The sequence below is a fragment of the Eumetopias jubatus genome, unplaced genomic scaffold, assembly GCF_037043125.1.
Source record: "Eumetopias jubatus isolate StellerSeaLion01/CBP00866 unplaced genomic scaffold, mEumJub1_p1.0 scaffold_14, whole genome shotgun sequence".
In the NCBI taxonomy this organism is placed as follows: domain Eukaryota; kingdom Metazoa; phylum Chordata; class Mammalia; order Carnivora; family Otariidae; genus Eumetopias; species Eumetopias jubatus.
Genome location: NW_028274820.1, coordinates 102,902,813 through 102,927,938, shown reverse-complemented (window position 1 = coordinate 102,927,938; position 25,126 = coordinate 102,902,813). Strand labels below are relative to the sequence as shown.

The 25,126-nt window shown below is 50.1% G+C and overlaps 2 protein-coding genes and 1 pseudogene across 3 annotated transcripts; 2 read left to right on the top strand and 1 right to left on the bottom strand.

The window, feature by feature from the left end:
• Nucleotides 1-5,669, bottom strand: CHPF2 (chondroitin polymerizing factor 2). Of its 2 annotated transcripts, none has more exons than XM_028089233.2 (5): nt 5,580-5,669; nt 3,898-5,058; nt 2,911-3,475; nt 2,132-2,314; nt 1-1,454 (listed from the first exon to the last, which is right to left on the bottom strand). In XM_028089233.2, the coding sequence occupies exons 2-5, from the start codon at nt 4,176-4,178 to the stop codon at nt 147-149; spliced, it is 2,337 nt and encodes a 778-aa protein (XP_027945034.1). In that variant the 5' UTR covers nt 4,179-5,058; nt 5,580-5,669; the 3' UTR covers nt 1-146. The 2 variants fall into 2 exon arrangements, with proteins under 2 accessions (XP_027945034.1, XP_027945033.1); XM_028089232.2 differs by having other exon boundaries at nt 3,898-5,157; nt 5,580-5,653.
• Nucleotides 5,280-12,406, top strand: LOC148162577 (uncharacterized; annotated as a pseudogene).
• On the top strand, nt 12,398-24,542 carry ABCF2 (ATP binding cassette subfamily F member 2). Its single transcript, XM_028089234.2, has 15 exons — nt 12,398-12,483; nt 13,133-13,331; nt 15,319-15,531; nt 16,005-16,187; nt 16,271-16,442; nt 17,580-17,675; nt 18,503-18,605; nt 19,800-19,895; nt 20,293-20,412; nt 20,500-20,589; nt 20,959-21,069; nt 21,725-21,787; nt 21,986-22,114; nt 22,789-22,992; nt 23,920-24,542. The coding sequence occupies exons 2-15, from the start codon at nt 13,175-13,177 to the stop codon at nt 24,055-24,057; spliced, it is 1,875 nt and encodes a 624-aa protein (XP_027945035.1). The 5' UTR covers nt 12,398-12,483; nt 13,133-13,174; the 3' UTR covers nt 24,058-24,542.
• The last annotated feature ends 584 nt before the right edge of the window (nt 24,543-25,126 follow it).

Below are 25,126 nucleotides of genomic sequence, written 5' to 3'. Positions count from 1 at the left end.
TTTGGCAGAAGACACTTTTAATAACATTTTTCTTATTAAAAAAATACAGCCACAAGCTCTCCATCTGTCCATCCGTTTTGCCTTGCCCTTCCCGGGGCTTGCGGCCGAGAGGGGAACTGCACGGAGGGGCAGGGCCCCGGGCCGTGCTAGGTGCTGTTGGCCTGCTCCGGCTCAAACAGCGCCACTGCAAGCTGGGCCCGGCCCCCCAGCCCCTCCAGGTTGCTGAGGCGGCAGCGGTGGTAGAGCTCCTCGCTGAGCCGTGGGCTACAGTCCCGCAGGGAGAACTTCTGCACCAGCCCTGGCTCCACGGCCCGGAAGAGGTGGAGCCCTGAGAACCGGAGGAAAACATCCATCACCTCCAGCCCCTCCAGGGCTTCCTCCTCTTCCTGGCCTGCCAGTTCACCAGCCAGCCGGGCTCGGGCCGCCAGGTAGTCGGCGTTGTAGAAGCAGCCCTCCGCGGAAGCCTGTCGGTCAAACCTGCCTCCTACGGGAGCCCCCCGGGCAGCGTCGGCCCCGGGAGGGGACGGGGGGTCAGGGCCGGCTCCCGGGGGCCCTGGGGGAGATCTCTGTGGTGCCAGGGCAGGGTTGAACTCCTGGAAATGCACCGGGAAGAAGGCCTGCCAGCCAGAGATGGCGTTCATTCGGCAGCGGTTGAGGACTTCGGGCCCGGGCCTGGTCCACACGGTGGTGAGGAAGAAGAGTGTGTCCACGGGGTGCTTCTTAGAGACCACGTCCATGAGCCGCACCTGCGAAGGGGCCTCTGCGCGCACCGCGAGCCAGGCCAGCCTGGTCCCCGGGTACCGTTGCTCTAACTCGGCCGCTGCCGCCTTCACCCCAAGGAATGGCTCTGGGGCCCCTCGGCCACCTTCCCGGGGCCCGTAGACCAGCAGCAGGGTGAGCAGCGCGTGCTCTCGTGGCTCCAGGACACCGGCCGCAAAGGCCTCCAGGAAAGCCAGGGCTGCGGCGGCTTCGGCCGCCAGGAGCGGCAGCACGAGCTGCACGCGGGTGGCCTCTGTGACATAGGGCATGGGCAGGATCTCCACCCGGCTCAGCGGCCGCAGCAGGCTGACCCTTCGTGCCAGGGCCCGCCGGTGCCCGCGCTGCGTCACGGCTTCCAGCAGGAGGTCCAGGGTGTACTCCATGCCCCGCGCCGGGTCGAAGCGCCGATAGCCGTTGAGCAGCCGCTGCTTCTGAAAGCGCAGGCGGGGCTGGTAGCGCCGATTTAGCTGCTCCAAAGCAGTCTCCACTGCGTCACCCACATCGGCCCTGCTGGCCCCCTGCAGTGGGCACTTGGGGGACCCGTCTGCACAGGAGAAGGTATGCTGCTCTGTGAAGTAGTCCCAGCCCAGCACCTCAAATCGAGAGTGTGGCGTGAAAGGGGCCGGGAGCCCGATGGGCCAGCTCAGCCCTGCCTCGCCCTCGGGGGTCAGCACGGTCAGGTTCTGGATCTGAGCCTAGGGTGGGAGGGACGCACAGTTAGTGCCCTCTCAGGAGTCGGGGACCGACCCGGCTCTAGCGTCCTGGGTTCTTAGCTCTGTCCTGACTCTGTCAACAGGTAGTGAGGTGCCCCCGGGCTACTCGTTCAATCCCCTTTCCATTCTTGTCTGTAAAATGCAGAAAGCATATGAATCCTACACACCTTACACAGTTGCTCCGAGAAAGGAAGAGGTGGAAAATGTGCTTTGGCAGAGGTTAAAGCCCCGCAGCCTTTCTCTCCCACACCCACAGTACACCTTCTTCAGGACTGAACCTTTGCTTTCACCTGCATTCATTCCACCACTCACAACCACGATCCACTGGAGCGTTCTTCCACGTCTACCCTTGGGCTTTTTAAGGACGGTGCTAGAAATCCAGGGACTTCTAGGCTTCTGCATCTCCAGTGGAGGGGCACTAAAACAATCGTGTCTAAGCGCTGTACCGAGCCCTAATCCTCATAGTGCACCTGCAAACCCTTTTCACTCCATCCAGGTCGGGCCAGGACCTTCTCTTATGATTGACCCGGGTGCCCATGGGCCCCTTCTCCTTGGAGATGTTTATATTTAGGTATGGTCAGCCTCTTCCTACCTCACCAGCCTCCCCGCTCGCCCAGCTGCCCACTCACTGGGAGCTCCAACCGTGGACCCAGGCTCACCTGCAGTTGTTCTATCTCGCTGTACGCCCGCTCCAGCTCCAGAGCACTGAAGCGCTTATGGAGCCTGTACATGAGGGTTCCCTCGGAGACGGGATGCACTGCGAAGGCACTCAGGAAAGCCGAGCTCCCCTCCTTCTCAGGGTCCCTATTTTTGGCCAGTTCAAATGAACGATACTGCTGCCCCTAAAGGGACCAATCAGATCAATCAAAACCACACACGAGGGGCTGCCTGTCCCCACCACCCTTAACCAGACTCCGCATTCACCCCTGTTGCTGCCACAGAACAGGGGGAGAGCAGGAGCTCACTCCAGTGTCCCCTTAAGCTTGGCCTGACTTTCACCAGACTTGGGAAAAAAGAATGTGAAGTAGGCAATTAAGGATGCCCTCTTTGCCCAAAGAACCGCACTGTTTCAAGAGAATGAAAGCCATGAGCCAGAAAATGCTCCACTACTCTGGTTTACCTTACTTCTCCAGGACAGTGGCCATCTCTAGGACATTCCCAGATTGTTTATGACTGTGCATGTGTCAGGGGAGGGGGCAAAGGGCAGGGGAGCAGATGGGAGGAGCTGGTGAGTAGGGGTACCTTTCTATCTTGCCCAGAGGGCCCCTGACAAGATGCCACTTTTGACAGCCCGAGGGTTCTAAGCCAGGGTCAGTGGCTAGGAAGGACAAAACCCCAACGTGCTGCTGGGAAGGAGCCAGCAGCACCCACCCTGGAGACCAATCAGTCAGTCACTACGAATTGTCGGGGACCGAGATGGACTCGAAAGGGCTGTCACCTGGTGCTGTGAGACACAGCCGATGCCCAGAGAGTCGATGAGGCAGCGGCCAAGCCACTCATCAGGACGGGCACTGAGAATGTCTCCTCGGCAGCCGTCCAGATGGGGCCGCAGTCGAAGCAGGAGACTCCGTGACAACAGGTAGCCAAAGCCCCCGTGGCAGTACCGGGCCTGCTCGCCTGCGCCAATAAACTCCTCGGCTCGGCCCAAGTACAGGTCTTGGTTGATGCTGAGGTGGCCAGCAAGGGCTGCCAGGCGGGGGGCCTGTACATACGTGTCATCCTGCATGATGAAGAACCAGTCGTAGTCGCCCCCAAAGTGTGTGTGGAGATGGCGCAGGGTCTCTGACATGAGCCAGGCTGGCCGTTCATCCCCGTGAGATACCACCTGCATTCCTGCAGGAGTCCGCGCCCCTCGCTGCCCAGTGAAGTACAGTAATCGAGGGAAGTGGTGGGCCACCGTGCGGTTGACAGCCACAGCCAGAGTGGGCAGGGTAGCCCTGGAGGTCAGGACAGCCACCAGCAACCGCTCCCGAGAGCCCAGCTCTGTCTGGATATACCGAGTCCTGTGGAGGGACCAACAGGCCAAGGGTCAACTCCTTAATCTTTAGGAGCCCGGTTTGCCCAGCATATACGTCGCTCCAGGGATGAAGAGAGGAGAGACCTCCTCATTGATATTAATGAGCTACTCCAGTGAGCATCCACTGACACTGGAATTCATTTGGGGAGGGTTCCACTAAGGATGGATTGGATGACTAGGTGGTCAGATGCAATTCCTGCCCTGTTTAAGAACATCCCACACAAATTTAACACCAATGGGCAAGACTTTCTTAAACCTGAGAAGGGAAAAATAGGAACAAACCATGATGGGTAATAAGGCAAAGAATTGTTCTAGGAGCCTAACACTGATTACCAGTGAAGGCAGAGGCAAGGCCTTAGAGCCGTGCAGAAGTGGGGTCCGGGGGCCATGTACGCACACAGCTCTCACCTGAGCACCTTCTTATAGGGCTTGTTGGGATCCCTGTAGTAAGGGACAATCCGGGGTTTGAAGTCTTCATCACTTTGGTCCAGTCCAGTTCTTGAGTCTGGATTATGTGGCACTCCTGGTTCCCCCACAGCTTCTACACATGGATCTTCTCCCTCACCCTGGATCCAGGAGACCCGCAAGAGGCTCAGGCTGCATCCCAGAGACAGCCCTAGGATGAGGGGCAGTGCTGGTCGCAGCAGAGCCAACAGGGAGCTCAGTCGCATGGTGGTAGGCCCTGCCATATGTATGCCCCAGAGGGCACGGCCTCAAGGATCAATCAATGGATTAATGGGCTTTAGGCCAACAGCAGGCCTACGGTTTTAACCAGGAAACCTAGGGTCAGTGAAGTCAATGAAAGAGCAAGGTGTGTTTGCTTCCAGGCCCAGCATCCCCAGGAAGCGTATGGCTGGGCTTCAGTCCTCGAGGTGCCAGATTCAACCCTCAGTCTAAATGGCAACACATATTAGAGTCAATTTCACCCATTAATGGGATTATGGTCTGTCTTCCAGAAAGAGGAGGGAACAAAACTTAATCCTGCCAAATCTAACCCAAAATGAAGGACTACACACACCTTTGGGGAAAAGCACATACTCCCATCAAAATAACAGCCTCAACGACAAGAGCCTTCGTCAGTAGGCCTTTTTCAAAGAGCACCTGGCAGAGGGCACGTTTCTCACTCAATTCACTGAAGGGGCTGCCGACTAGCTATTGAAGGCCAGCACGGGGGATGGGTTAAGGGCCTTTCTACTCTACTGCTGAGTGTTAAGGAAACACACAGCTACTAGAGTAACCCCTCCTCCCAGTCGAGAGTGGTCAGGAGCCTCTGCCATGGTGCACAGTTCTGCCCACCCACATGAGGTGGACACAGACGGTGACGCAGCACTGAGAGCCTCTCAGAGGAGCACAATGGCTGATGGAACCATGCTGCAGGGCAATCCTTCTCTGAATCCCAGCTGCTGAGAGGCTGGTGCCGTCCACCTTCTTCTGAGAGGAGACAGGAAGCAAATGACAGTAACTCTGGCTGTGTAAGAGCAATGCAGCGTCTGGTTTTACCGGGGCCCCAGGTACCCAAGCCAAACCAAAGAGGGAGGACGAGAAGCAGCTAAAGACGACACCGGGGTCCTGTGAAAGCAAACGGAGGCTTGGCTGGCTTCGGACGTGACCGCTGCCAGGGCGAGCGCCGCTGCTCTCCCTCTCAGCGATCAAAGACCAATTCCAGTCCTAGAAGGAAGGCCCAACGCGAGTTTTAGCTGTTAGTCTCAAAACAGAAATAAAACCGGCTGCGTCACGGAACTGTCGAGGAGGGGCTGGGGGACTGAGCTCGGTTTGTTCGGGCGGAGGGAATGGAGGTTGCGGCTGGGAGAGGAAGGCAAAGACCCCGTTATCAGGCCCGTCGGCGGGGCAAAGGCCCTGCCTGCTTCAGCGGGCGAGGGACAGCAGGCACACCCGAGTCCCACAGGCGGAGGCCCTGCAGCAGGGCCAGGGGAGGCGGCGGACCGGTAATGGGCAGCCCGGTGTGGCCGATGCGGCCAGCGCCGTCCTGGGGAGCAGGGGCGAGGGCGGGGGGTGGGACCTGCTCCTGCCGTCTGGAGCGGCGCCCCTGTCGCCCCTGCAGGGGGAAGGGCGGGGAAGGGGGAACAGACCCCAGTGCCCGGCCGAGGCGCCAGCTCCGCCGCTGCAGCCGCTGCCACCTCACAGCCCGGCCCGCGCCTTCCTCTTCCGCTCGCCGTCAGTCCCGGTCTCTATGGTGACAGCATCCGGTCGCTCGCCCCGCCTCCGCCCCGGGTGGTCTCCCCGCCCCTTCCCCGCACCGCGCAGCCGCCGCGGGGATGACGTGGCGGCCCTGCCAGGCACCCGCCCGGAAGAAGAGGCGTGCGCCCCACAGACGCTAGTACGAGTGGACCCGGAGGCGCTCCGCATCTTCAACCTCAACTTTTGTCTACCTTGGAAATAAAATGTCCTTCGCCTCAGTGGGCGCGGTTCTGCCTCCTCGACGACTTCTCCCAATGGGCTTCGGAACCCCATCATCCACTGAGTTATTTCCGAAATGTTATTTGCCTACCAAGTTGCGGGCTAGCGTTGAAAGTATTGAGTGAGGGGCGCCTGGGTGGCTCAGGCATTTAAGCGTCTGCCTTCGGTCAGGTCATGATGGCAGGGTCCTGGGATCGAGCATCGGGCTCGTTGCTCAGCAGGGAGTCCGCTTCTCCCTCTGCCTGCTGCTCTTCCAGTTTGTGCGCGCTCTCACACAAATAAATAAATAAAATCTTTAAAAAAAGAGAGAGAGAGAGAGAAGAAAAGAAAGAATTGAGTGAACAGTGGTAGGAGAGGCGGGCATGGTCCCTGCCCTCCGGGAGCTGAGGGGTTGAGGGAGACAGACATTAAACACACACTGACATACCAAAAATATAAACAGGTAGAAAGGAAATCACAGCCTGTCATAAGTATCATTGCAGAAAGTAGAGCCCAGCAGAAAAACATGACAGGAAGAATTAAATTAGATTGGGAATTTGGGAATGCTGAGATCCAAAGATTCAGTAAGTTACCTAGACAGAAAGTGGAGAGGAGTTTTCTGGGCAAAGAGCAGAGCACATAGGCCCTGAAAGAGGAAAGACACTGCCCTAGAGAAGAACTGGGGAAGGCCAGGGCCAGCTAAAGTCCGGTGAGAGAGGAGAAAAAAGCCCAAGGGGAGGCTGGAGGGCTGGCCGGGCCTTCCAAAGAGCCCAGCGGGTTTCCAACAGGGAAGGCACATCCCTAATAGGCAATGTGCAAGTGTATGAGGGGGGCAATCTCGGTTTATGGTTGAGGGGAGGAGCCAAGAATGCTACAACTCCTGCACTTTGCAAGACTGTCCCACGAGAGGAAATCACCCAGCCCACACAGCTTTCAAATGTTCTCCTAAAAGTTCACGTAAGTGGGAAAAAAAGTTATAATTAACTAATCCTTGAACCTGTGTTTTATTTGTTTTTAATATTTTATTTATTTATTTGGCAGAGAGGGAGAGCACAAGCAGGGGGAGCAGCAGGCTCCCCGCTGAGCAGAGAGCCTGACGTGGAGCTCAATCCCAGGACCCCAGGATCATGACTTGAGCCTAGCCGAAGGCAGACGCCACCCAGGCACCCCAAGAGCCTGTGTTTTATATATAAAAACAAAGTAATTTTGCAGGGTTGTAATATGTGCGGAATTTTCAAGGAATGTAACTATCAAGTAAATGGAAGGAAGATAATACTTTGTTTCATTCAGGCCTTTACTAAGAGTTACTATTTTGGAGAACTGTATCACGGACAGCAGTGTCCTCCTGGTGTTGTCTGTATGTGTACGGTCACATTCAAGGTGATCCTATACGCAGCTACAAACATATGACTAATTATGTTTTCTAGCATAGTGAAATAACAGTTATTGGAAAGGCTCTCCTTTTTTTCTGTTATGGTGAAGACAATAATTTTTTTGTAATTTATGTGTGTAGTAGGTTATATCATCTATGAACTGTATTTCAAAATAGTAAGTTTTAAGTTATTAAAAGAAAAGTTTGCTATTAAAAGGGAACACTGGGGCTGGTAGAGTTAAGAACCATCATTCTAGGAAGTATATAAGATAGAGGTTACCAGCATTTGTTTTCCTTTACTGTGTTTTGGTCTTTATCCCCAGTTAGACTGCAATTTGATCTCCCCTGAGCTACTGACACATAATAAGTGGTAAGTGAATGATTTGTTAGAATAGACCCTGGGAAGCAGGGTAGGGATGCTTACCTCGACTCTGGAAGATACAGGTTCCAGACCAGCATTGTCCAACAAAAGTATAATGTGAGCTGTATATGTAATTTAAAATTTTCACATTTTTAAAAAGGAAAAAGAAACAGATGAAATTAATTTTAATAGTATAATTATTATATTATTAAACATATCAAAATATAATTTCAACATGTAATCAATATAAAAATTGAGATATTTTACACTTTTTCCCACGTACAATCTTTTTCTTTTTCTTTTTGCTTTTTTTTTTTTAAATTCCAGTATAACATATAGGGTTATACTAGTTTCAGGTGTACAGTATAGTAATTCAATTACATACATTACTCAGTGCTTGTTATGTGTACTCTCTCCTTTTTCTTAAGATTTTATTTATTTATTAGAGAGAGAGATGGTGAGCAAGAGCACAAGCGGGGTGGAGGGGCACAGGGAGAGGGAGAAGCGGCTTCCTGCTGAGAAAGGAGCCGGATATGGGGCTCCATGGGGGGGGTGGGGGGGCGATGGACAGGGTTGAGATCATGACCTGAGCCAAAGGCAGACGCTTAAGGACTGAGCCACCCAGGCGCCCCCTGACAAGTCTACTCTTAATCCCCTTTACCGTTCTCACCCATCCCCCCACCCACCTCCTCTCTGGTAACCACCAGTTTGTTCTCTATAGTTAAAAGTCTGTTTTTTTTTGTCTCCTTTTTTTCTTTGTTCATTTGGGTTTTTTTTTTCTTAAATTCCACACATGAGTGAAATCATATGGTATTTGTCTTACTCTGACTGACTGCTTTCACTTAGCATGATACCCTTAGATCCATCCATGCTATTGCAAATGGCAAGATTTCATTTTTTATGGCTGAGTAATATTCCACTGTGCATATATATCACATTTTCTTTATTCATTCATCTCTCTGTGGACACTTGTGTTGCTTCCGTATCTTGGCTATTGTAAATAATGCTGCAGTAAACGTAGAGGCACATATATCTTTTCGAATTAGTGTTTTTGTTTTCTTTAGGTAAATACCCAGTAGTGGAATACTGGATCGTATGGTAATTCTGCTTTTCATATTTTGAGAAACCTCCATACTGTTTTCCACAGTGGCTGCACCACTTTGCGTTCCCGCCAGCAGTACATGAGAGTTCCTTTTTCTTCATGTCCTCACCAACACTTGTTTCTTGTGTTTTTTATTTTAGCCATTCTGACAAGTGGGATGTGGTTTTGATTTGCATTTCCCTGAAGATTAGTGATGTTAAGCATCTTTTCAGGTACCTGTTGGTCATTTTCTTTGGAAAAAGATCTGTTCATGTCTCCTGCCCCTTTTCAATTAGATTATTCGGGGGGCACCTGGGTGGCTCAGCTGTTAAACATCTGCCTTTAGCTCAGGTCATGGTCCCAGGGTCCTGGGATCGAGCTCCGCATCGGGCTCCCTGCTCTGTGGGAGGCCTGCTTCTCCCTCTCCCACTCCCCCTGCTTGTGTTCCCTCTCTCTCTGTGTGTCTCTCTCTGTCAAATAAATACATAAAAATCTTAAAAAAATAAATTAGATTATTCAGATTTTTTTGGTGTTGAGTTGTATAAGTTCTTTATTTTACTTATTAACCTCTAATTGGCTATATCATTTGCAAATATCTTCTCCCATTCGGTGGGTTGTCTTTTTGTTTTGTTTATGGTTTCCTTTGCTGTGCAGAAGCTTTTAATTTTGGTGTCGTCCAATAGTTTAATTTTGCTTCTGGGGGCGCCTGGGTGGCTCAGACGGTTGGGCGTCTGCCTTCGGCTCAGGTCATGATCCCAGCGTCCTGGGATCGGGTCCCGCATCGGGCTCCCTGCTCCTTGGGAGCCTGCTTCTCCCTCTGCCTCTCTCTCTCTCTGTCCCTCATAAATAAAAAAATCTTAAAAAAAATTTTTTTTGCTTCTGTTTCTCTTGCCGAAGAAGACATATCTAGAAAAACGTTTCTACGGCTGATGTCAAAGAGATTACTGCCTATGTTTTCTTCTAGGAATTTTATGCTTTCAGGTCTTACATTTAGGTCTTTAACCCATGTTGAGTTTATTTTCATGTATGGTGTAAGAAAGTGGCCCAGCTGCTGCTGCTGCTTCTTCTTCTTCTTCTTCTTCTTCTTCTTCTTCTTTTTCTTTTCTTCTTCTTCTTCTTCTTCTTTTTTGCATGTAGCTGTCCACTTTTCCCAACACCATTTAGTGAAGAGACTGTCTTTTTCCCATTGCATATTTTTGCCTCCTTTGTCTCCACACACAGTCTTTGAAATTGACAGTTATTTTACACTTAGTTAATTCAGACTAGCCACATTTCAAGTGCTCCACAGCCATATGTGGGTAGGGACTACCACATTGAACAACACAGTTCCAGACCCTTCTTGGTTACTAAGTTTCTAGGTAATTCTGGATGAAACATTTCCTTATTTGGGTCTCAGTTTCTTCATGTTTTACTTTATTATTTTTTTTTTTTTTAAGTAGGCTCTACGCCCAATGTGGAGCTTGAACCCATGATCCGGAGATCAGGAGTTGGACATTCCACCAACTGAGCCAGCCAGGTGCCCGTTTCTTCATATTTTAAATAAAGAGCCCAGACCAAATGTTTTTCTTCCAGCACTGACCTGTGATTTTTCAAACTTAACCAGTTCTTTTCTTCTCTTCTCTTCCCACATCTCTCTTACTCTCTCCCTCCCATTTTCCCAATTCTTTCTCCCCCATACCCAGGTCTGTTCCCTGCAAAAGATCAGAACCTTAGGTGAGAATGGCAGAAATTCTACGTGGCCAAAAATTTTTCTAAGCTACTCTTGCTGTGCTGAGGGAGACTCTGCCCAGCAACTGTTGATCATGGGAAATCGTGGATGTGATTGGTTGCTATGTGGGTGGCTTCAGAGAAGTAGCTGGTTAATCTTTCTCTGGCCATCCCAAGCCATTTTACAAACCAGAAAATTCCAGCCTCAAATCCCGGCACTGTCTCCTACCAGCAGTGTTGTTTTATTAACAGCTCTGTGCTTTTGTTTCTAATCTGCAAAGTGGTAATAATACCCACCTCAGAGTTTGGGAGGGGGGGATTAAATGGGATAGCATAAATGTAAGAGCATAATAAATGTTAGTTTTCTGTAACCTGCCTGTAACTACACATTTTAATGAGGCTGGGAGAGGGAGACCTATTGTCGACAGTGCTCCCAAGAGGCTAGGTGCTTGGATGAGTGATTTTATGTGATCCACAACCATATATAACTTCTCTGCTTCATAAAGAAAGGCTTCGCAGGGGCGCCTGGGTGGCTCAGTAGGTTAAGCATCTGCCTTCGGCTCAGGTCATGATCTCAGGGTCCAGGGATTGAGCCCCCACTGCGGGGCTCTCTGCTCAGTGGGGAGTCTGCTTCTCCCTCTGCCTGCTCCTTCCCCTGCTTGTGAGTGCACACTCTCCGACAAATAACTAACATCTTAAAAAAAAAAAAAAATGTTCCTTAATTATGAGCTCCCTGGGGTCAGGGAATAACTTGTCTCCATTACAACTCCAGTATCTAGCTCTGAGCCTGACATATGATGGGCACTTAATTGGTGGAGCGTATTGGAGAAAAAGCTATACTCAAGGCATGAAGGCATGAAATAGCAAGGCTTACTTGAAATACACGTAGACTCTAGTGGAGCATCAGCTTTGAAGAGAAAAACTAGTTCATTCCATGGGAGAAGAGTGAGCTCTCTCTCTCTCTTTTTTTTTTTTTTTACTGAGGTGGGGGCACTTTTGAAGAATGTGCTCAAAGGGATTAAAATCTTCATTTGCCTCCCTCTAGCAGTATCACTGACGGTGGGGCGCCGCTGATCAAAATCCTGGAGAAGTAACAGGGATCACAAAAGGTCTTCCTTGTATTTGAGGCTACAGATTTGGGGTTTACAATGTGGGCGATGAGAAGTCCGTGAGGCATTTTAAACAGTAAGACTCAAGAGGGAAAAAAGGGGCAAGGTTACAAGCCTAACCGGTGATACAGCTAAACTCAGGAAAGGGTTTTTTTCTTTTTTTGTTTTGTTTTGTTTTGTTTTGTTTTTAACTTCAGAACTCTTACCAGCGGACTTACACGGCTTTCATGGAAATCTAACAATTCTGGAGTGTGTAGGCTAAGCGGCAAAGGTTCAGGAACAACGTTCGGCACCCTCTAAGTTTGGTTAACACAGGACCAGCATCTAAAATCTCGGTTCCATAAAACGAGGACGCCTTTCTTTCAAAGAGGAATTCTGTTCTTCGCATCATCTTCGTCGTGACGCGCCTCTTTCTCGGCCCTCTCTTCTCCGTCGCCCCACTCTTCCTCCTCCTTCTTCCTCCTTCTCCCTCCTCCTCCCTCCTCTCCTCTCCCCATTGTTTCGACCCACTCCCTCCTGACGCATGCTGGGAAGTGTAGTCGCTCGCCCTGATGTTTGAGCCGGCTGGGCGGCCCCATAAACTCAGTATCTGCACAGAACTCAACAGATTTTTTTGAGAGGTGGGGTAAAGCCTGGAAGGCCCAGCCCCTTATCCGAGGAGCAGTCTGGGAGTTGCAGTTTCCAGGCCCAAAGCCGGCAGGTCGGGGGCTGGCTCTTGGACTCTAATCCCCCCATCCTCGCTCATCCTGATGACGTCACGCGAGCCCGGCAGGTCCCTGCGATAGGCGGTAGTTCTCGAGGAGGGGTCTCCGCTCCGGCCGCCGCGACTCGAGAACAACACTTCCCAGGAGTCTGCGCGGCGGCGCGCCGACAGCCGCGCGATGCCGTGATTGGCTGGTGAGCCGGCCGCACGCGGAGGAGCCCAAGGAGCAGCTCTGTTGCGACAGAGGCCGAGCGGCGAGGCCCAGTGAGTTGGGGGAAGGGGCGCCGGGGGGAGGGTGCTGGCCGGTGAGGGGGGAGGGAAGAAGAGAAGAGGGAGGAGGGACGGGGTCGGGATGGAGGAGGCTGCGGAGGAGAAGAAAGGGCCCAGGGAGAGACGCTGACGGGCGGGGGCTGGGGAAAGTCCCGGGGGTGGCGAGTGAGGAGACCCTGAGGGGACCTAGCGAGGGGAAGACGAGTGCGTCCCGGGAAGAAGCTGGGCCCGACGGCTCGGTGGTGTGGAGGGGGAAACGGAGAGGAGGACTGAGGCAGACGGGAGGAGGAAGCCCGGGAAAGTGAGGCGGCCGGCTGGAGCGCCAAGTTGGGAAACCGGAGACGGGGACCTCTGCCGAGGGGGCAGAACCTGGTCCCTAACTGGAGGCCCTGAAAGGAGGAGCGTTTCCAGAGTGAGGCAGTCCGTGGGGATTGGTGGACAAAGCCTGAGGGAAGAGATGTTAAGATTAGAAAAGCGGCCGAGGACCAGAATTGGCTTGAGAGACCCTGACAAAATTTGGAGCGGCTAGGCATGGGCGGAGCAGGGTCTCCGAAGCTTGGTAGGAAAATTCCTGAGCGGGATGGAGCAGGGCCCAGGCATTCTACTACAAGTTCAGAATTGTGGGGTGTTTGCCTTTCTTCAGGCTCCCTGTAAGAACAGTTTCGTACCCCTGTGGTTCATCACCATGCCCTCTGACCTGGCCAAGAAGAAGGCAGCCAAAAAGAAGGAAGCTGCCAAAGCACGACAGCGGCCCAGAAAGGGACACGAAGAAAACGGAGATACTGTCACAGAACCACAGATGGCAGAGGAGAAAAATGAGGCCAATGGCCGAGAGAGCACAGGTGAATTGAGGGAGACGTGGGTTCCTGGGATGGTTGCTACAACCTAATGGATGCCCAAACTGGAGTCAGAATCCTGATGCGGGGGGGCACTGGAGAATATATCCGGTGCCACAAAACTTTTCATGATGAACCAGACCCATAGAATTGGAGCTCGTGCCCTCTTGCTATTGATCAGGAAAACCGAACACAAGGTTCTCACATGCCTAGTGGCAAACAAATGTTCGGGTATTGTGCTGTCTTGGTGCTCTGCATGCTAGCCAGAGGAGGTCAGTTCCTTGCCCTTCTCTCATTTTCCATTTCTACACATGGTGGTCAGTGTGCCAGGTTCTTTGCCACATCATACCTCTGGCCTTCCAGGGGTAGTGACTCTACCAAGAGAGAAACTTATGAATTGCTTTTTTGGATTTTTCCTGGGAAAAGATGCTTTTCTGTTCTTTATATTTTGGGAACTATTTATTGAGCACCTCTCAAATGCTAGACACCATGCTACATACTGATGCACTTTGAACTGTCTGTTCTCTGATAACTTACAGTCCAGCTGGGGAAACATGACAGTGTGTGATACAGAATTTTCCAGGCCCTTGGAAGTCTCTTCCTAACCTTCTTTCTGCCCCTCTGAAAATTCCCCAAACAGACCTGCTCCATCCAGACTATTATTGTCTGTTGACTAGTCATGACATTTTTGCCCTTATACACCAAGGTTCTAATGCCACAATTTTTGTGCTAGGTGCATTTGACATTTCTCTTGGGGCCCAGCTCAGGATAGCAAAACTTTCCCCATCAAACCTGACCTTTAAAATAATATCATTCACTATACCCCTGTGGTGTCATATAGTGTTACTTTTTATGTTGTGTCTTCTGTTTCTTCATCAAAATCATTTGATCTTTGAGTTCAGGGACCGTGTTTCTTGGTTCATACTTTTTTGTAGGACTGACTTTGCAGATGGAGATACTAAGTAAATGTTTGAAGAGGAGAGTGAAATTACTAATACAAGTCATAACAGACAGGAATTCAGAAAAGGGGGAATTAAAAGTGATTGAGAGGAGAGAGTTGAGTGGTAGGAATTGTCTCCAAAATAAGAATTAGGGGAGAAAGCTGGTGCAGTAAGGTCAAGCCACAGGGAAGTGTTATTCCTGGCCAGAGTAGTGGAGGATTGCCAAGTTGAATATGATGGGAGTGAATGAGGAGGCTGAGTTGTGATCTCTAAAATAGAGAGGTGGGGTCCCGTCTAGGTCCTCAAGGAACCATGGTGAAGCAGTGTCTCTCATCAGCTCTCTCTCGCTGAATTGGAAAGGTAGCAAAGTGAATCCTACTTGAGACTATTGTCCACTGTTCCCATTACAAATTTCTTCTTCACTTTTGCCCCTAGGAAAATAGGATTTCCAGGGAACCCAGCTGTTGTATCCCCATCTCAGTAATAGGAGAGCTTTAGTTTTCACCTTGCTTCCTCAGGCAGCTGCTGTTCTGAAATGTGACATCTGTTTTCTTTCCAACCCTCTTAAAACATTTCTTATTATCAGGGACCCATGTCGTTTCTGCTCCCTCTGCCAAGACTGAGTCCTCTCTCCTCTCTGAGTTGGAGATTACTTGATGCTCCAGGTCACCATTCTCCAACCTTTACTGATTGCCATTGTCACACAGTCCTCACAGTTGTGAAGTAAAAAGTAGTCTGTGAAAGGAGGGTATTAGGACAGATCTGTATACAATGTATACACTCTGTAAAGCTTGTGAAACATCTGAGTCAGCTGCACTTGATCTTGAACCCAGGTCCTGCAGGGCATGCCTTTTTCAGCATTTAGGTCTTCATATGATAACATTTGGTCACCTAAGTAAGGGGCAAAAAACTCCAATGCCCAAACAGGGACTCGAACCCTGGACCCTCAGTTTAAAAGGCTGATTCTCTACTAACTGAGCTGTCTGAATGCTCTTTTAGTGCGAGGGTGGGGTCTGCCTTACCCTCTTCCCAAACTTCTTTTCTGTCTCCAGAAGTGGATTTGCTGACAAAGGAGCTAGAGGACTTTGAGATGAAGAAAGCTGCTGCTCGAGCTGTCACTGGTGTCCTTGCCTCTCACCCCAACAGTACCGACGCCCACATTATCAACCTCTCCCTCACCTTTCATGGTCAAGAGCTGCTCAGTGACACCAAACTGGAATTAAACTCAGGCCGTCGTTATGGCCTCATTGGCTTAAATGGAATTGGTGAGGCCCTTGGAAGGCGAGGTGGGAGGTGTCTCTCCTTGGCTCGTCTGTCACTCAGCAAGTATTTACTTAGCACCAGCTATGTGCAAAGCAAGGAGTTTACAATATGGGTGGGAGACCACATATGTCCAGGGAAAAGGAACTAGCAGTACAGAGCAGTATGTGGTAAGTACCACAGGAGTAGTTACAGACAGTAGGTGCTGGAGGAGTGGGTGGGAGGGATAGGCCTGGTGGTGTGTGAGGCCACTATAGGTGATCTGACTTGACGGAAGAGGGGTGGGGCAAGAATTGGAGAAAAGTTGGAAAGGTAGCCCCAGAAAGCAGGGGGGTGGGGACAAATGAAAGGAAGGAAGGAAGGTACTAAAAAAAATGGTGAGGTCATGGTTTGGCTGGAGTGGAGGAACTGGTACAGGGGAACGATAGGCAGACCTGTGCTGAGTGTCCTCTTCCCATTCTTTGCCTGCTCTTCTCAGGAAAGTCCATGCTGCTCTCTGCTATTGGGAAACGGGAAGTGCCCATCCCTGAGCACATTGACATCTACCATCTGACTCGGGAGATGCCCCCTAGTGACAAGACACCCTTGCAGTGTGTGATGGAAGTCGACACAGAGCGGGCCATGCTGGAGAGGGAGGCTGAGCGGCTGGCTCATGAGGATGGTAGGGCTCCGGACCTAGGGGTGGGGGTGGACCTCCTCCCAGGGAAGGCCCAGGGAGCCTCACGAACCATTCTCTGCCCGCAGCCGAGTGTGAGAAGCTCATGGAGCTCTACGAGCGACTGGAAGAGCTGGATGCCGACAAGGCGGAGATGAGGGCCTCACGGATCTTGCACGGGTTGGGTTTCACTCCTGCCATGCAGCGCAAGAAGCTGAAAGACTTCAGTGGGGGCTGGAGAATGAGGGTTGCCCTTGCCAGGTGAGTTCCTTCCTCCTTCTCTACCCTCTGTAGCTCCCCATTTCCCTCGGGGTTGAATGCTTACTCCAGTGGAACTGTTGAGAACAGGGGTCAGTGGTCAGTAACAAGACACCAGCGGTGTGGAGGGGGGTGGTATGCTTGGGCTAATGAGTGAGCTTCCTGACTGAAGTGATCATTGTTGGATTTCTGGCACAGTGTTTGGGAATCCTAGGATCAGCCCTAGGTAAAATGGTAAAGTAGGCCCATTTCTTCCTTCCTGACTCCCATCCTTTCCTTTTCTGTGTTTCAGTCCTGATCCTTGCTATGTAAAGATAAAATATATTAGGCAGTTATTAAGTAATCTTTCCTTACCTCTTGTGACCTGGACCCAAAGTGAGTTTGTAGAGACCATCGTTCCCTCAGCAGTCCCCCCAGAAAGTCCCCATAGGTGCTCCCTTACCCCACTGTTCTCTGCCAAGTAAATTGGTGAGGTTTGAGACGCTCCTTTAGCAAGGCTTTCTGTGTGTGCCTTAGACCATGAGAGCAGTGGTTCCACGTGCTAGCAAGGATTAGCTACCTCCGGTTCCCCTAGGGAGCTTTAGAAGTACAGATTTCCTAGCCTCTTCTTCACATCTGTGCAGTTGGAATACTGGAATTTGGTGCCTGGAAGTCTTGTTTCTAAAAAACTCTGCAGTGTGGTGACTGTGGATCTAGGAACCAGTGCTATCCCCTTGCTTCTGCTGGCTTGAGATTCCACCTAAGAAGAGAACATTTTTTGGCCTCCTTGCTAAAAGTCTGGCAACCCCATTGGATAAGTTTAACTTGAATACTTTTTGCTTTAGCAATTTATTTCCTCTCTCCTTTTGTCTTCCTGATGGTCACCAACTTAGCGTAAAAGACTTTCCAGACTCATAAGGACTTTTACAACCTTATCCTCAAACTGCGCCATCTTTGTGCTTCTCAGCACTGTTTTCTGCCCTTTCATCTCAGTTCTGGTTTCTCTCTTCGTTCTCCCCTTTCCTTGAAGGTATAGAACCTAGAATTGATTTCAGGACTGAAGCCAGGCCTGACCAGAGTTGCAGGTAGCAGGCAGGGCCGTCCCCTCCTGTGTAGCCCGCAGCAGACTGAAGGGGCTCTGTCTCCTTTCCTATCCTTCAGAGCCCTCTTCATTCGGCCCTTCATGCTGCTCCTGGACGAGCCCACCAACCACCTGGACCTCGATGCCTGTGTGTGGTTGGAAGAAGAATTAAAGACGTAAGGGGCTAGGGATGGGGGGTGGGAGTGGGCAGGTCCTGAAGGGGGGATTTGAGCAGAGTCTAAAGGAAATGGATGCCTGGAAACTGCAGTGATAGGAGAGCAGTGAGAAAAGGAACTGATACAAGGCTGGGTGAAGGCCAAATTGAAAAAACGGTAAGCACTTTAGGGCAGGCCTTTTTGTTTGATTAGTTATTTTTAGTCTGAAATGTGCCAGTTGTTTTTTTAACTTTCTCGGTTCTTCCCAGTTAAATTACAGCATCTTCATACTTCATACATGTCTTTAGACAGTATTTTTCTTTTAACTGTATTTCTATGCATCATGTAAAGAGGGGCCTCCTACTGAAGATCATGATGCAGTGACATGGCTAAAGAGCTGAATAACTGGAATATTGTACCAACTCTGAGGGCAGGCTTTTAGTGGTCTCTGCAATGACTTGGTAACGTCTTTCAAAAAGCAGAATTTAGTGATTTTTATCGCACCTGCTCAGTTCTTCCCACCCATCTGTTAGAGACATTTATGGATATGTTTGTGTACATACGCTTATTTTTACCATCACTGGTGAACTACCATCTCCACTCCATTCTGCTGAAAATTAGAACAGCAGATTGAGGAAACTCAGAATGAAAGGCATCGAAGTGCCATTACAGGTGGATTGTGCACTGGTGGCCTGGGTGGTTGCTGGGAGCAGGGAATTGGCTGTTAAATCTAAAGGGTGCTCCGGCGTAAGGATGGGGAAAGATGAAGGTTGTCTGGGCCTCTCGGCTCCCCTGTCGCGGACCGTCACAGTTGTGAGTACCTCCCTGACTGGTTCTCTGCTTTACAGTTTTAAGCGCATCCTGGTCCTCGTCTCTCATTCCCAGGACTTTCTGAATGGTGTCTGTACCAACATCATTCACATGCACAACAAGAAGCTGAAGTATTACACGGTGAGCGGGCCCCAGCTTCTCGACGGCAACCTCTGTGCTTATCAGCTCCTTGAAGCTCTCCTTTAAAAAAAACAAAACAAACAGACTTAGTAGGCCTTTTCTACCTATTGCTATTAAAAGATGTGGACAAGGAGTCCTGCAGCCTTGTTCTATTTTAGTCTCAAAGTAGTTGCTCTCAGGTTGTAGGCCATCGATTGGCAGCCTGTGTACGTGGTGTGTACTTGCTTTTTGGTAAAGCGGTTGACTTTTCATGGTGCCCAGGCAGGCCCTGTTGCTCCCTGCCTTCTTGAATGACTACTTAACTCTGCTTTATGACAGTCAGCACATTTACTCCTCCTTCCATGAAGAATGGGAGTCAGGATCTCAACAGCCCACTTGTCTGCCTTTCCTTTTCATTTTTTATATTTCAAAAGAAAGAAAATAGAAGTCTTTTTCATTCATACTTATGCTCACTGTGGGAGTATTAATAATTTCTTGTATAGTCTTCCAGAGATTTCATGTATACTTGCAAGGATTTGTGGAAAATTTCATGTATACATATCAGAGTTGTAATATTAATAATTGTTCTCTTCTGTAGGTTGCTTTTACATTTTTATATCTTATACTGCTTCCCATATGAATATGTATAGAGCAACCTCACTCTTTTCAGTAATTGCATAATATTTCTTTGTGTAGCTATCTAGTAACTTATCAGGCCCTTTTTGATGAATATTTAGGTTGAGTCCAATTTTTTGCAGATAGAAACCATCGCAGTCCAATTGTGCAGTGTTTGCTACGTCCTAAATCTGATTGGTCTACTGTCTTCCTTTCTGGGTGCAGTTTCTGTAGCCTACATGGGGCTTCACCCTCTAAGCGGGGTGGGAAGGAGTAGAAGGTGCTCTTGGAAGGCTGTGAGCCTCGTGATGTCCGTGTGACAGTTATGGTCAGGACTACTGCCAGTGCTGTGGGTGTCTTTATGGCTAACCTGAAGATTTGCTCTGGAATCCTGCTCTGGCTAAGCTAAGAGTGAGAGGCACACAATTAGAAAGATCTCAGATTCTGGGTTAGGGTATGCTTTGTTAATGTACTTCCTCTTTCCCTACCGCACAGTCTTATAGCCAGGGCCAAGTCAGATGACATCCCACATCCCCCTAAACCCTGAGAACCAGGACCGAGGTTAAAGCTGCCTGCCTTGCCTGGCACATTTCTCTGCAGGGTAATTATGATCAGTATGTGAAGACACGGCTGGAGTTGGAGGAGAACCAGATGAAGAGGTTTCACTGGGAGCAAGATCAGATTGCACACATGAAGGTAAGAGCTGAGCTCACATTCTCCAGGAGAGTTGGATGAGGGTATTTGGGGAATTGAGGGGTGCTGGAAGTCAGGAAGAAGTTGTCATCAGTATTTACCCCACATTTGTTTTTATTTCTTTATTTTTAAAAAAGATTTTATTTATTTATTTGACAGAGGGAGAGAGACATTGAGAGAGGGAACACAAGCAGGGGGAGTGGGAGAGGGAGAAGCAGGCTTCCCGCCAAGCAGGGAATCTGATGGCGGGGCTCGATCCCAGGACCCCGGGACCATGACCTGAGCTGAAGGCAGACGCTTAACGACTGAGCCACCCAGGCGCCCCAGTATTTACCCCACATTTAAAATGAGTTGTTTGGTACCTGCCCATACTCCAAGCCCCATTTCTGGTCTCTTTCAGAACTACATTGCTAGGTTTGGTCATGGCAGTGCCAAGCTGGCCCGGCAGGCCCAGAGCAAGGAGAAAACACTACAGAAAATGATGGCATCGGGACTGACGGAGAGGGTCGTGAGCGACAAGGTGGGGTCCGCTTCGGTAAAGTTAGTGGCCTACGGTGAGGTGGATAAGACACAACCTAACTTGATAAACGCCCTCTCCTCTTCCTAGACATTGTCATTTTATTTTCCACCGTGTGGCAAGATTCCTCCACCTGTCATTATGGTGCAAAATGTGAGCTTCAAGTATACAAAAGATGGGGTGAGTACTCCTGTGTGTTTGGGAGGCTGGGGTGCATTTTATAAGGTAAGCATCACCTGGCTGAGAGAGTCTGCTGTTCTTTGCTGAACCCACCTGCTAACCCATGTGGTCGCGGGATATTTCAGACATAGTAGCTTAGGTGCCTCGTCCAGGGTCTCACAGAGACCCCTGTTCAAGTACTTGGGAGGGTACCTGCTCAGCTGAGTTGGTGGGTGGAAGCAGTGGGTTGGGGTCTGCTCTGAGAGCTGCCTCCCTCCTCCACACTCCCACCTCCGGTGGTGACTGGGAAAATGGCGGGGTTATCTACCGGCCAAATTGATTGATGGGTAACCTAGCCTTGTTTTGATCTCTCTCTCACACCCACCTCAGCCTTGCATCTACAACAATCTAGAATTTGGTATTGATCTCGATACGAGAGTGGCTCTGGTGGGGCCCAATGGAGCAGGGAAGTCAACTCTTCTGAAGCTGCTAACTGGAGAGGTATGGTACCAAGTTGGTGTGTGCGATTTCTAAGAGTAGGTACTTACTGCGTCTGAGGAAGAGGGAAGGTGTGCAGGGGCCGCTATGCTTGGAGGGGCTGAGCACGCCAGTGGTGAGTGAGCTGCTGGTGGTGAGTGAGCTGGCTTCCGGGGTGGGGGATGTTGTCACTGGCAGTGCTGAAGCTTGGAGCTGTTTTCTCGGAGGGAGGGAGGGAAGGAGGATCTCTGTGTGTGCGTGAGTGTGAGAGAGAGAAAACATGCATGTGTCTCAGCATTTTTCCTTGTTTTCAGTTAGAGCGTTTAGAGGAACATGTGCATTTAGAGACAGTGTTTTTGTTTGAGAAAACCTGTGTTGTAGGTATGTCCAAGTCCTTTGTTTTGCAGGTGGTGCATTCTATAGTAGACATTTAATTACTAAGTAGACTGTGTTGTATGTATCTTTGCTCCCCTTGAGAACGTCTGTTTCAGTGTAGCTTCCTAAATATTTTTAGAGTGTCCAGATTAGCAGTCTATGAGGTGGTGTAGATTCTGTTTAGGAAGTTCTGCATCTTGTTCAGTGAACATACGCTTATTTTCCTACTCTGCTCATGTCTGCTTCTGACCGAGTTTCCCTTTCTATGTGCTTATCTTTCCACCTAATACTCTTTTCTTTTTAGCTACTACCCACAGACGGGATGATCCGAAAACACTCTCATGTCAAGATAGGACGTTACCATCAGGTAAAGGCCTTGGGGTATGGAATGGTATCCAGGGTGTGGGAAGGGGGCTGCATGCGACCAAGTCAGCTTTTGCCTGCTTCTCCTGGAATCTTGAACAGGTGCCTGCGTAGAGGTAGAGTTACTCAGCGGTTAACCCAGCAGGGTTCCTTTTGAAGTGGGACACCAGTCACATCTGAGTGAATTCTTTTTTTCCTGTAGCATTTACAAGAGCAGCTGGACTTAGACCTCTCACCTTTGGAGTACATGATGAAGTGCTACCCAGAGATTAAGGAGAAGGAAGAAATGAGGAAAATCATTGGTCGATATGGTCTCACTGGGAAACAGCAGGTCAGCGGAGAGGATGTGGGGAACAACCCCAGATAACTGGGAGATTGTGCCTGTGTGGTTAGGGGACACTGTTCTGGCGACCTGAGGTCTCTTCCTTTTTTTTTTTTTTTTTCCTTAAAGTAGGTTCCACACCCAACGTGGGGCTTGAACTCACAACCCTGAGATCAAGAGTTGTATGCTCTACTGAAAAGTGTCTTCCTTTGATTCTAGCATCCAGGAGAACCCACTAGCTTTCCTTTGCCCTAGGTTGTATGCATCCTAGTATTCGGGTCTCCTTATGAGGGAGCATGCCAGTCTCTGACATGCCCTGGTCCCAGACTAGCAAGATAAACCTTAGTGCTTAGGGGCAAAGGAAATTGGAACCTAGAAAACGAGTTCCTGGATTCAGATCCGGATTGAGGATCCACCAGATTGTTCCAATTAGTTACGATTTAAGTGCCGAGAGAGAGCAAGAGCTATGGCCTTAGGTGCTTAGGTAGGTGCTCCAGGCTCCCACATTTATCCCTACAGGCCTTGAGAGACTGGTAGCTGTGTCGCTGTCTCACTCTGTGATCTTGGGTCTTTCTTTTTGTAGAATGGTGATAACATTAATGGAGAAGCAGTGGGGAGGGGTGAGTCATGCTGTGTGTGATGGGAGTAACACCAAGTTCTATAAATGTCATGGTTCCACCCAGGTGAGCCCAATTCGGAACCTGTCTGATGGGCAGAAGTGCCGAGTGTGTCTGGCCTGGCTGGCCTGGCAGAACCCCCACATGCTCTTCCTGGATGAGCCCACTAATCACCTGGATATTGAGACCATCGACGCCCTGGCCGATGCCATCAATGAATTTGAGGGTGGTATGATGCTGGTCAGCCATGATTTCAGACTCATTCAGCAGGTGAGGCCCCTGGCTGGAGTGGGGGTCAGAGCAGAGGGCGTCAGGAGAAGGTTGGGTATAACACGGTCATGGCGTGTGTGTGGAGGGGGGCACTTAATACATGTTTATTGGATGTGGGAAAAGGTCTCGGGGTGTAAATAGGGTGATGAGGACCAGATTTTATGGCTCTCTGAGAAACTTAGAAAGTCTTAATAGAAATACTTCATTTTTTTCAGTAGTTATTTGGGGATGTTAGCCTATTTGACATTTGACACTGTTAGCCAAAATTGGTGAGGAAGTCGGGTATAGAACAAGGTGCTTTTACTATTGTCCCAAGATTCTTTAGCATAGAAATAGTATTATATTAAGGAGGATTTGGATTAGACAAAGGGTTACCACCAGTCATTGCTGGAAAAGCTGCTGGTCATTTCTCTGAAGCTTTGGGAAAGATGGGGTGGAGAAAAGGAAGCTGAGAGTGAAGCCTCTAAAACAGTTTTTTTTTTTTTTAAGATTTTATTTATTTGAGAGAGAGAGAAAGAGAGCACGAGAGGGAAGAGGGTCAGAGGGAGAAGCAGACTCCCTGCTGAGCAGGGAGCCCGATGTGGGACTCGATCCTGGGACTCCAGGATCATGACCTGAGCCGAAGGCAGTCGCTTAACCAACTGAGCCACCCAGGCGCCCGAGAGTGAGGCCTCTAAACAGATGTAGGCCCTGTTGGGGAACTGGAGATGAGGAGACACAGCAGATCTTGGCTTGAAGGGCTCCAAACCCGCTGGCTACAGTACCCTTGGGTTAGGCATCCCAAAGAACCTAGAGATGGTGAAACTGTGAGCTGGATATGGGGCTGAGCGGTGGGGGTTTCTTCCTGGATTCACCTGACAGTGGTCTTCTGGGCAGGGACCGGGAGAGTGCTGGCCAGGGTTATTAAGCCTAAGATTTGCTTTCTAGGTTGCACAGGAAATCTGGGTCTGTGAGAAGCAGACAATCACCAAGTGGCCTGGAGACATCCTGGCCTACAAGGAGCACCTCAAGTCCAAGCTGGTGGGCGAAGAGCCCCAGCTCACCAGGAGGACCCACAATGTGTGAGCCCCTGCCTGGATGGGGCCGGGCCTCTGGGGCCACACTCCTGCATTGCTGCAATACCGCTCCCCAGCCCCTCCCCTGCCCCCACCTGCCTTAGCTGCACTCTGTGATCTTATCTACAGCTGGACAGTACCTGTCCGTTTCCTGTCCTTCCAGTTACTTTTGTCCATGTCTGGACTCGGCTGGCTATTCTGCCAGCTCCTTGCTGGTTACTGACCTGATAGTGATGCAGCCAGAGGCACCTGAGGGTTAGCCCAAGGGCCCACATCCTGGGTTGGCCTGTGAAAGAGCTTAGGGTCCTCGTTTTCTGGGTTTTGGTGATGTTGGAGGAATACCCCCCAGCCCACCACCCCCATTCCTTTCTGCTTCTGGTTTGGAGCTCTGGACCAGGGCTTTAGTCCTGGTCGGTTTTTAAATAATTATTTAACAGTGTAACTTTTAGACCTGCGTGACATCTACAAAGTGTCCAATAAAGAAAGAAGAAGCCATGGTCCCTCCCTTCCTTTTCTGGTCTCTGGGCCCGTCACCCCCCTCCTCCCTGCAGCGCCAACACACTTAAGAGCTTGGGCGGGAATTGGTGGGATGGATGCGGACTAAAGACTAGGCTTTAGGAGCTGGAATAACTCTCCCTCCTTTGATGTGAAATTGTGCCTTGTCTTAGGCTGTTGTCTCACCACACACATCAGAATCACCTGGAAGACTCATTAGATCACCAGTCATTGGGTCTTGCCTCAGGGTTTCTGGTTCAGTAGGTTTGGGGGTGAGACCAGGAATTAAAACATTTCTAACAAGTTCCCAGGTGCTGCTGATGCTGCTCGTCTGGGGGCTGAACTTTGAGAACCACTCTCCTGAGACATGTTTTTCAGAGTGGTCTGAGGCTCCCTTGCTGTGACCTGCACCACAACACTTGGAGCAGGGGGTGCTTGTTAAAATGCAGATCCCCAGGCCCCAACCCATTGATTCCATTTGGTGGGATGGGAGAGATGCAGAAATGGTCTGGAGTCTGCATTTTCACACTGAAGTTTGTGAACCACCACTCCTGGGTGGGATACAGGAACTCTTGTTATTTTAT

Excerpts from the sequence above, each read along its gene's own strand:
- CHPF2 (XM_028089233.2), bottom strand. The coding sequence starts at position 4,178 with ATGGCAGGGCCTACCACCATGCGACTGAGCTCCCTGTTGGCTCTGCTG. Across the intron at positions 3,476-3,897 it reads CCCTATAAGAAGGTGCTCAG|GACTCGGTATATCCAGACAG; the intron begins GTGAGAGCTGTG and ends GTCCCTCCACAG. Across the intron at positions 2,315-2,910 it reads GCTGTGTCTCACAGCACCAG|GGGCAGCAGTATCGTTCATT; the intron begins GTGACAGCCCTT and ends TGGTCCCTTTAG.
- ABCF2 (XM_028089234.2), top strand. The coding sequence starts at position 13,175 with ATGCCCTCTGACCTGGCCAAGAAGAAGGCAGCCAAAAAGAAGGAAGCT. Across the intron at positions 13,332-15,318 it reads CAATGGCCGAGAGAGCACAG|AAGTGGATTTGCTGACAAAG; the intron begins GTGAATTGAGGG and ends TTCTGTCTCCAG. Across the intron at positions 15,532-16,004 it reads CATTGGCTTAAATGGAATTG|GAAAGTCCATGCTGCTCTCT; the intron begins GTGAGGCCCTTG and ends TGCTCTTCTCAG.